Source organism: Neodiprion virginianus, chromosome 4 (assembly GCF_021901495.1).
Source record: "Neodiprion virginianus isolate iyNeoVirg1 chromosome 4, iyNeoVirg1.1, whole genome shotgun sequence".
Classification (NCBI taxonomy): Eukaryota; Metazoa; Arthropoda; class Insecta; order Hymenoptera; family Diprionidae; genus Neodiprion; species Neodiprion virginianus.
In genome coordinates this window covers 1,205,572-1,216,294 of record NC_060880.1, presented here as the reverse complement: position 1 = coordinate 1,216,294, position 10,723 = coordinate 1,205,572, and the positions used below count along the sequence as shown (strand labels likewise).

Here is a 10,723-nt window from a genome sequence, read left to right as displayed (position 1 = left end):
CTCCCCCCAGCTTCTGAGCAAAGGGACTGTGATGCTTTATCAGCAAGACACAATATGTGCGTTCTTATATTTTTAATTTTATTGTTAAGACTTACGAGTATGAGATGCAAAAATAGTGAAATGTTCTTGCCGGTAAATGATACTTAAATTAATACGCGTGCAGAGCGAAATGTCTACAAAATAACAATAATAATAGTAAGTATATACATGTATATTCGATTTCTAAACGTATTTTGATGTTATCTTTTTTCTTTTTAAAAATTTTTAGTTCAATATCCGAGACTACAGCCTGTTTAATAATTACCGAATAATAAAAAAAAACGTTTCTGACTAGAAACTCATATAATATTACATGTAATGAAAAGAGAGCTACAGGAGCTGGAGGGAGTTTCATTGGCAGTACAATAAGTGATTATAAATTGCTACTGAAATTCTCTTTCTCTCATTCTCATCATAGAATTCAAAATTATTTTCGTTCGAATATCAAGGCACTCGTTTCGATTATTGTAAATATCAAAATATATTATTGTAATGTATAAAACAGTCGTTCGTTCGATTAGAGTTCATTGTTTAAAAAAAAAAAATAAGTAAAAAGAACACGATTCACGGTAATTAAATAATAATTTGCAGTGATCAATAGCGGGTGAAATATTCCCTGTGACATTTCATCGTAGTAAAGTGAAACAGTGCGGTATTCAGATCTAGTTCAAAGGCTCGTCGTACGCGTCGACATTAAGTAAAATGACTTGTGAATTGTGTATCCCAGTATTCTAAATTTCGACTCAAGACGGTTCCGAACTCTGCTAAAATTTGAAAATCGACGAATGCGCCATCTCGGAACTTTGGGTTGGCGATCAAATCCGTCAGTGTTGCTCCGACCGGCACGAAGTGACGAACCGTGTTTCTACATATAATGCGTATTTGCGAAAGCTACGGAATTAAAACTACGGGTAAAGGCAAGTGGTGACTGTGATATAGTGTGTCAAGTATCGCGGTGCCAATGGAAGAATGCTTCTCAAAACACGAGTGTAAGATGGGTTGTGTATTGTGAATACCAAGAAGATGCGAGCGTTTGTTTATCCGTAAGAATCGGATTGTTCGCGATTTCTGTTTTGGCCGATCGATCGCGTATTAGTTCACATATTTTACGTGAACTTGAACGGGAACATTCTCCACTTCGCAAGGATGCAAGTGTCGGCGTCACGCGCCGTGTTCCTTGGAAGGCCAAGGACACATATCATCGCAGTTTGGAAAACCATCTTTGGAGGAGTGCTTCGATTAGCGGCGGAGTAAACAATCATTGCTGCGCAGTTTATTGGTCGTAGTTACCGTTTCGCAGCGGCTGCCTCTCGGCTGCGTCGGTCGGCCGGTTTCTCTTGAAGAAGCCACACTGGAAATACACAAATCATAGGTAAGCTCTCATTGCAATAATTATCACGACGATTCTATGTATTTACATAACTGAACTCGGTGTTTCTGCATGCAACTGCAATTTTACTGTACCTAGTTTCGTTATTTATAAACCTTTCAAGATTTCGGGTATCGAGAGAAACTATAAAATATTTCTTACCGTTCACACTACACGCAATTTGAATAGTTTTTAATAGCAATTGTTAAGTTGACGTAGAAAACAAAAAAAAAAAAACGTTTTCACGATTCTTTACTCTGATTACACGATCGAATTAGCTGTTCGAAACGTGACGAGAACGGATTTCGTTGTCATATTCTCACCTTGTAGAGTAGGAAGATGAGTAGCAAGAGAATAATTGCGCCTGCACAAGCCGACAGGACGACAATCCATAATGGTATAACGTCAGGTGCGCTGGGAGAAGCGCTCGGATATACGGTGGTGAATATTTCGTAGCTTTTGTCGATCGGTTTAGCAAGGTCGCCGATGAAGGGTTGACGCGTGACGCGGGCAACGAGCTGAGTGGAGAGTTCGACTTTGTCGTTGAACGCAATTTCCTTGAGCGTTTTAGCCTTGATCCTCGACCGCATGGCGATCCAAACTTCCTCGTTCTTGAGCAACGGCCCAATCGTGCATCGAAGGTTAACGCACTTTGCGGTTTTGCACATCTGAACCCGCCCCTCCTCGATATTCTCAGCTTTGAGCTCAGGCTCGTCGGCCCTGCGATTTCTGCCGGTCCTACGGTGTTCGAATTTCCTGAACTCGGCGATATTCAGGTCGTCAGTCTCCCTCCGGTATCGGCTCCTGATACGTTCGTCGGTTCTGGTGGCGGGGACGTTGTCATCGCTGAATTCACCCTGGTCCTCAAAACCAACTCTCCGCGTTCCGCTAACCACCTTCCGTCCCGAGTCGTAAGTTGACTCGTACGACGACTCCTGTCGCCAGGCGTTACCCTCGGCACCGAAACCTCCACCGTTCCCTGCAGATTCTCCAGTGTGGGTAATCTGCCTCCCGTATGCCCAGTTTCCGGAAACTGATTCCTGCGGGACTCCGCCGCCGATGGTGATGGTCTCCTTTCGCTGGTACGTGTAAGTTCCTGGAATACGGAACTTGCGGCCGTCCGCAAGCACGACGTAGACGAGACCGTCCGTGCCACCTTCCAAGCGACCTTCGCGACTTTGCCACCGGCTATCTTGTTCCTGACTCGAGGTATAGCTCGGGCTTCCACGGCTGTCTAGGAGCTCGAAAACTTCGCCGTTTTTGAACTGGATGTAAGCCTTGCCGTTGGCCACCCTGAACCGACTCTCAAGCTGGACATACTCCATTCCGTTTCTTGTGTTTGTCGCTATAGCCGTGGACTCCCGGTTTATGTTCGAGAAAAACTTTTCCAGTTCCTGGGAAGCCGCGACGTTTGGGATCCTGGAACTCCCCCACTGGCGCTGTTCGCCGTTTTCCGTAATCACTCGTCCCGATGCTCCGGAGAAGTTTTCACGTTCCGAGTTTTCACCGCCCCTTGAATGCTCGCTTCGGTCTTTGTAGGTCGGTGAATATTCCTGTCCGTTGTTCAGATTGATTGTCTCCTCCGTCTCAACCTGTCCTCTGTTTCCACTGTCGTAAATTCCCGTTCTGAAATATCCGTCGCGATTCACGTTTGTCCCGCTAACTTTCTCCTCCGTACCTCGCATGTCGTTCCATCCGTGCTGAAATCCTCCGGAATGGTTGCGCCTAGTGCTGTGACGAGTCTCTGCGTAGGTGATGTCGCCGAATTGATTCCTGTTTTCAATCCCTGGTTCAACAGAGTCCTTGAATCTAGTGCCCTGAATTTGAGTAGCCCCTCCGTTCGACCCCGTGAAAATTTCCATTGACTGACTTCCGCCGCCGGTGACAGAATCGCCTCCAATTGCGAAATTCTTATTGTTACCACTTCCACGAGTTTCCGAGTAAGTAGTTTCGCTCTTGTACTTCTGACCTCTTTCCATTCCCGGTTCCATCGGTTCCTCGAATCTAGTGCCGTGGATCTGAGTCGAACCCTCATTCGACCCCGTGAACACTCCCGTCGACTGACTTCCGCCGCCGTTGAAAGAACGATCTTCAACCGCAAAATTGTTCTGGCCACCGCTTTCGACTTTGTAGTTTTCGGATGCCGTATGGCTCTTCGAGTATCCACCGCTGGTCTGCGTCTGCGAATTCTTCACGACCAGAAGATCGTCGTCAGTCTGACCTTCGTTCTGTTGCCAGCGTCTTTCATCCACCGTAACCTGATTGGTTCTGTCGAAGCTTCCACCGCTCGAGTATCCTCCAACCATACCTGCATACGACTGTCTTCTGCGCTTGTCGTCGAGCTGTGAAGATCGAATTAAAAGCATGACAATCACCTTCGATTTAGGGACGTATAAAAACGTAAAAAGCTTATCCTGTTAACCCTTTCATGCATACATTTTTCCTTGATTGCGATTCACTTGAAAGTTTTCATACATGGGCTTTTGGGATCGTTGATTACGAATCCGAACTCGAAATTTGAAAATTCAAAATAGCGCATCTAATATGGCGGACAAAGAAAAACAACAGGAAGAACAATTTTTTGGTGTGTATTAAGTTTGCGTAAAAATTAGCATTCGGATTTTAATAGTGGATTAGCAGAAAATGCATTTTCTTTTTTTTTTTTTTGTTTACATGTGCTATTTCTTCAGTAAATAAATGAACAAATTTTATATTTTTTGGTGGACTTGGAAATATTTCAGGTACCATGTGGAACGAAAAAAGTAGTCTAATAAATAAAAAGCTGCAAAGAAAAATGTGGCACGTTGAGCGTAATTTAAAGCGTGATTCGAAGGGTTAACCAAACTCCGCAACCCGGCTTACTTCGGTATAATAAGCGAAAGGACACTTACCGTCAGACTAAGGTAATTAGCGTTTGCAGTCGCGCACTCGATCCTTCCAGATGTCTCGGGCTGCTCGAGCAAGTATATGAGTTCTTCACCGGCGAGGGTCTGCGCTGGCCATATCAGGAAGGCCTCCCCCTCAAGAATTTGGGATGGACCGTCGTTTCGTATGGTATAATTGTGCGTAAGAAGCGGTCCGAATTCCAATTCGGTAGTGATGTTTTCCGACGTGTAATTCTCGAAGTTGAAGTACAGGTCCTTGGGCTTGCTCTTACCTTCGATGAAGAGCTCGGTCTGTACCCAAATCGGCATTGTCAAACGGACGGTGTTGTCCGCCCGAGTCCCATCGTCTTCGGGGTTCGTCGTGTTGACGGTCATGTCAAGGTCGTAGCTCAGTTTCATATCCTGAGTGGTTATCGGCTGAAGTATAACTTTGAAGTGGACCAGCTTTTCACTCGGCATTGGGTTACCGATCTCACATTTCAGCGTGTTGTTGTTCTTCAAGTTCGGGGCCGAGCATAGTACCAGTATCTCGTTCTTGTCGATCTGCTCAACTTTAATGTAGTCGATAGCTTTGGGCAACTGCAAATAGTAGGTAGCCTCGAACGCGTCCTCTCCCGTGTTCTGTACCACGATATCGAGTTCGAACCTGTTTCCGGAACCCAGGAGATACTTCTCGACGCTCTTTGTCGCGTACAACTCGAGATTCGGTATGCAGACGTTGTCCTGGCCGCAGCTCTTCATTATCGAGATCGAGTCGGGCTGCGAAGTCGACGCACCGAGCACCGGTCTCAGCTCGGCCAATGGGTTTCGCCTTTCCTCGGCGAAGGTTTGCTGCTCGACTAGGCTGATCCGCATCTCGGCGTCTATCGACGTCAGCTTGTCCCTGATATTCGGAGATACGTAGACGCTGAAATTCTTGCATAACAAATTGTTGCTGCTCAGTTCAAACGACTGATTTATCGAACTCCTCGATTCGTGCTCGATGAAGAAGAGCCGAGGGTTATTCGGCTTCTTCGTGTCTAGGACGTACTCGACGTTGAAACGGAATATCGGTGCCACCCCCCGGCCAGTGTACTTTAGGCAAGCACTTAGCATAAGACAAGACACGGTGGTTCTGTCACTCAGGGTGCATTCTCGATTCTCGAGCGACACGGACTTGGACTGAGAAATGAACTCCACGTAGGCTTCTATCTTGATTACCGGTCGCGAACGGAAAAAGGCTGCGCTGCTGGATTCGTAAGCACCGATGACGATGTCCGGGTAATAGTTGTCGTCCAGGTCCTTACCGCCGGCGATAGAAAACCCGAAGGTCGAGACCGGCCGCTCCATTACCGAGGCGTATATCGCCTGGGAGTACTTCTCCAAAACACCGGTCTTCGAACCGTGATAGATGTAGACCGCACCCCGGCCGTCCGGACCACCGTAAGGAGCGCCAACCGCGAAGTCTTGATAACCGTCGAGATCAATGTCCTTCAGCGAAGCCAGGGATAGTCCGAATCTGCCTCTGTTCTCGACGCCGTCTCTGCGAATTGAGTGAAAATGTTACCGTGCGGTGACAACTGTAGGTGAGGCTGCGCCGTGACTCAAACTCAGACCCGAATAACTTTCAATTCGCGAGGGATTATCTTCTTCTTACCTGGTTTCCGACTCGCTGAACTTCTGAACAGGATCCTCTACCATCCCTTGGTAAAATATGTGAACCCTCCCGGTTTCATAGGTCATCTTCGGGTCGTCTTCTATCGTAAACATAGGCGCTCCGACAACCAGATCGTCCAGGCCGTCTCCGTTTACGTCGCAGGCAATAACCGAGTATCCAAAGTAAGCGCCCATCTGGTCGCCGGTCAAGTTAGCGTGCCAGGTCGTCATATCCGATCTTAGTAGTACAACCTGTGCGCGAAAATCGATTTTAGTCGAAAGATTATTTGAAAGTTTCAATCGGCACGGATCAAGCTGCGGTACCGAGTGTAAAGAAGAACGTCTGAAAATCAACCGTGTATTATACCTTTCCATGTAGATTGTAGCTTCTGGGCATACCAACGGCTGCTCCTTGTTTTCCGTTGCCTTCGAAATCACCCGAAGCGACCGAGTAGCCGAGGTAAGAGTCGTCATCTTCGGGTCCGCTTTCCTTCGTGAATGACACCGGCGGTTCACCTCCCGATCCACTTGAAAATACTTGACCTGGGCAACGATTGTTTCACAGTTATTTTTACATCGGATCACCGTGCTTTTACAGAGTTATTCGCTTTCGTTCGTTGCATAGCCAAGGCAAGCTGACACGAGGCTGAAACTAGCAGTCATAATTATCAGCCAAACGTTCTAACGTTCATTCAAATAAGGTAGTGAAGTCCAACAATCAAAATTTTGTCAAATACCTTGAATTTACGATACTTTAATAGAATTATTAAGGATAAAAGTGAAGCGAATTTTTCTGTTTCCAAACAGCTTAACCCGTTTGGCTGCTAGCTTCAGCTTCGGCGAGCTGACTGCATCTTCGATCGTTTCGCACGTGTTATGTGGCGATTATACCGATCGACGTTGCAGCCTCCAAATTACTGGATAATGTACAAGTGCTCATTCTCATCTAGCATTCAAGCACACTGCACTGCGATTGTATTATAAGCTATATTATGCTCTATAGCTTTTTTAGCCTTCCACGTTTCGCAGCCTCCGAATTCCATTCCACCGCAATCCTTCGTTCCATTTTACTCGAATAGTAAATATAGGTCTAAATGTTGTTGTAGTCGTAATACTACATCGCTCTATGTATATCGGTCAATTTTTAATCGACGGGTGTATTTAATTTCGGAGACTGCGATTTGTCGTCACAACGAGGCAGCCTCTCGTTGCTGTTACAGCCGTACTGATCAGATCACGCTGGAAGCTGTAAAAGCAGCCCGCACCTGTGGGATTGTTATATTTGAACACCCTCGACTCACCTGGCAGTTGTTAAAGAAACAGCGTTTAATAATCTGGTTGAATCGTTAATGAAGTATTAAAAGAACAAAAACTCATTGGGTGGTTAAGAATTAATTTTTTTCAAGTATCCCCCCATCAGCAGGCTTTTCGTTGTTAATATTATATAATAGGCGTGAGTGCGTTATCAATCAATCCCAAATGAAATTTTCGTTATTTCGGTTTTAATAATTATACAATATCTATCGACTTGAGTACTCTGTATTAATTAATCCAAATCACTGCCAAGCAAGTGTCACGGGGACACGTGTTTCGATTGTATCAACATCGTCATAGTAGAGACCGCACCCGGAATAGTTTCGTGTTACTTTCATTTGTTTATACTATTCAAAATTCATCGAGTGTTCATAAGTATGCACAGCTCGTGCGGCGGTCTCCGTTTTGAAGATTTACTGATGCATCGATTCAAGCTGTATAACACGGGTTAATTCGGTTTCAGTATAATTAATATGGCAACTGATTAGGGGCATTGGTGGTAATGCGATTGGGTGGCAGGGCGGCTGGAAGTTCATGGTACCTGCAGATCCGAAGAATCCGCGTCCGGGGGGTAAATATTCAAATTCAGCTTCGCTGGCGATTGAGTACACCTGACCTGAAAATTTTACGTGAAAACATTCTTCAACAATACAATCTGCGCCAGACAATTGCACAAGAATGACACAACATGACAATCAATAGGCAATAATCCCTTCATCTCGATCACAAAAGCCACCGTTATAATGACGATCACCCTTGATACGATTTAAAACGAAATCAAAAAAAAAAAAAACATATTCAGTATGTATCGAGGTGTATGTGTAACATGACCCAACATCCGTGAACACAATTGTTGACAAATCGTATTTACCTTGCCAGTAGTAGCTACCAGGGGCACCAATGAACGCTCTTTTACCATCCTGAAACAGAAGTGAAAAGGACCTCATAAGCTCTGGAATATTACACGCCGATAAACGACTTCCAATTTTTATAGTTTACTAGAATTTTTTACTGGCCATAATGTTTTTGCCCCCCCCTTTTCCTTCAACCGTTTCCAAGCTTCTTATCGTAGAAAGATTTATACTGATTGGATGAGATTTTCAGCTCCGAGGGTCCCCGGTTCACGAGAGATTACGAGAAGACGTGAGGTTACAACGAGGATGGCCGGGGCCAATCGGGTCGAGGGAAGGAAAGATATTGAAAACCGTTCACCCGTAACAATTTCATTACCAAAGGTTAGTTACTCGAATCCTATGACCAAACTATTTTACATCGTTTCGCATTCGGCGTGAGAGAAACACAGTAGACGAGAGTATAGGTATAATTACAAGACTGTGGGGCGATAAGCAGTTTATTTTCTTGAGCATTCACCTATCATTTGTTAAATTTTATTTTCGTTTTTCCTTTTTTCCTTTGTTTTTTCTTCCTTTCTATCGTTGTCTTATTAAATCACGAACGAATCGCTGCGTTCGTTGATGGCCGCCGGTAATGGATCAGTAACGACGCAGTTTCGTCGTTTAGGAAAAATTATCCATTTGTAATGGGCAACAGCTGCCCAAAATTAACCGATAAGTAAACCATTTACTACGCCCTCTTAGTCTTATCGGTAGGCGGCTGAACGATTTAGAAGAAACGAGCCTAGAGTTTCATTTTAAAGGAACATTTCACTTCAAATGATCAATGGTGCGTCATGAACGTACTTTTTTTTTCCAACCGATCAGTCAAAGACTTCTAAATGGTCGATTTAATTGACAAAAAATAAATAAAAAACAAATAATAAACTGCAGTACGCATCTGATACGTATACTCTCGTTTTACATTTTACACACGAATCGTGACAATCATGAGGCCCGTTCAGCGTAATAAAATAATATACGTGAAGAATTTATTGGTCACGCGTCTGGACACAATCGGGCGAATAGTTCTCAGGCTTATTCGGAGCGTAATTCGTATGTGTGTCTAAATACTTACGCAGCCGTGTCTTCGTATACTAGGACGTACGTTAAGGCGCCGGGCGACGTATGAGGGCTTAAATTTATCAGTGTGAGAAAGCGTTCCAAGTGGTGCTAGAAACGGCTGACACGCAGGACAGACCGCAACCCTTTTGCGTTTTTGTCCTCATCGTCGGCGCGGCGGTTTACTAACGTAATTAAACACTGAAATAAGTGTTGCATATACGCGTCGCATGTTGTGCACTGTGTCTATCTCGTCATTGCACGACGTGTGTGCACGTATAGAACGAAGAACACGCAGGTCTGCTACCAAAAAATTGCACAGGTTTTTTTTTACACCGTTTCTTATAGATTTTTACTCACTGAAAGCGGGAAATATACTCAAAAAATTCCATTGCGTTAGGTTTTTTCCTTGAACTCGTGTTTTTAGTTTCGTTTAGCGTGAAACTCCCGTTTAACTCGAAATCTGGTATCCTATTCTCGATTCTAAAAATTCTACGCAAAACCGATTTCTTACTTCCATTTAATACATGTATCAGAGTGAGACTCGAGAATAAATACAAACAGGGAAACGGAAAATGGAAAGCGGAAGCGTCTTCGGAGAAGTATCAAAGAAAAGCAGAAAACGTTTCGTAGGCAAAGAGAACGAACACGAAATGTTAAGTTCACTTCACGAAAAAATTGTCTGTCTAATTTTGTAAGAACTATTGTTTAGTTCATGGTATTGAAACGGTTGTTTATTAATTATTGTTATGCTTTTATACAGTACGCGATGGAGGGAAATGGAAATGATTTTTGGACTCGGCACACTCGAATACATAATTTTTATCCAAAAGATCCCACGCAGCTTAAAATAGAATATTTATTTGCAGACCCGTGAAATTAATCGGACCACGTGTACTTCCAGCATAAGATTGATCGCGATTTTCGCTATACAGATGAGAAAGGAAAAAAAACATTATTACACTCTAGTCGCGGTAGCTCTCGTGGTCTCATGCCTTCGCATCGCTCCTGTCAAACCCTATTCACCGCAAATGTTTCGCGTAGTTTTGTACACGGAAAGGCAGAAGACGTCGTCGTCGCCGTAGGTTGTTGATACCCCACTTGAAGCGAAACAATGAAACGTGGACGCAGGCATAAATTTAGCATGCGCAGCGGCAACAGCCACCAGCAGTCTCTCGAGTATACATATTTGGCTCTGTTATATTTCAATCTGAGTCCCCTTTTTCTCAGATCGGCGCCAGAGTACAACTCACGTGCATGGGTTCGTGCATCTTGTGTATCGCGTACCTTCCACTACTTCTTGCCCACGTATCGTGTATCGTGTATATCGTGTTCCGCGTCTCCTGTTGCTCCGAAGCGCTCACCGAAGACTGGAGCAGACCCGGTGACCGCTATTGTTCCAGTTGCAAATTTTTCTCGTGTAAGCAAGAGGCCCGCAACTCGCCTCCGCGGGGGGTGCAGGTCTTCCCACTCTCGTCCCTCTTCTCCGAGAGTCTACCGTGGCCGCAACGCGTCCCTCTTCAAGT

At 44.7% G+C, this 10,723-nt stretch overlaps 2 protein-coding genes across 3 annotated transcripts in view; one reads left to right on the top strand and one right to left on the bottom strand.

Moving 5' to 3' along the window:
- Positions 1-260: 260 nt before the first annotated feature.
- Positions 261-10,723, bottom strand: part of LOC124303478 (integrin alpha-PS2) — a 47,507-nt gene continuing 37,044 nt past the window's right edge. Inside the window, exons 6-12 of one of the 2 annotated variants that reach the window (XM_046760722.1) lie at positions 8,114-8,162; positions 7,784-7,858; positions 6,296-6,471; positions 5,930-6,180; positions 4,300-5,815; positions 1,732-3,750; positions 261-1,390 (exon numbers count right to left, since the gene is read on the bottom strand). In XM_046760722.1, coding sequence (XP_046616678.1) covers positions 1,313-1,390; positions 1,732-3,750; positions 4,300-5,815; positions 5,930-6,180; positions 6,296-6,471; positions 7,784-7,858; positions 8,114-8,162 — 4,164 coding nt within the window. In that variant the 3' untranslated portion in view covers positions 261-1,312. The remainder of the gene's footprint in view (positions 1,391-1,731; positions 3,751-4,299; positions 5,816-5,929; positions 6,181-6,295; positions 6,472-7,783; positions 7,859-8,113; positions 8,163-10,723) is intronic. The other variant, XM_046760723.1, reaches the window with a different exon arrangement.
- Positions 1,273-10,723, top strand: part of LOC124303480 (telomerase Cajal body protein 1) — a 48,943-nt gene continuing 39,492 nt past the window's right edge. Inside the window, exons 1-2 of the mRNA XM_046760727.1 lie at positions 1,273-1,411; positions 8,347-8,477. The gene's annotated coding sequence lies outside the window, so the exon portion shown is untranslated. The remainder of the gene's footprint in view (positions 1,412-8,346; positions 8,478-10,723) is intronic.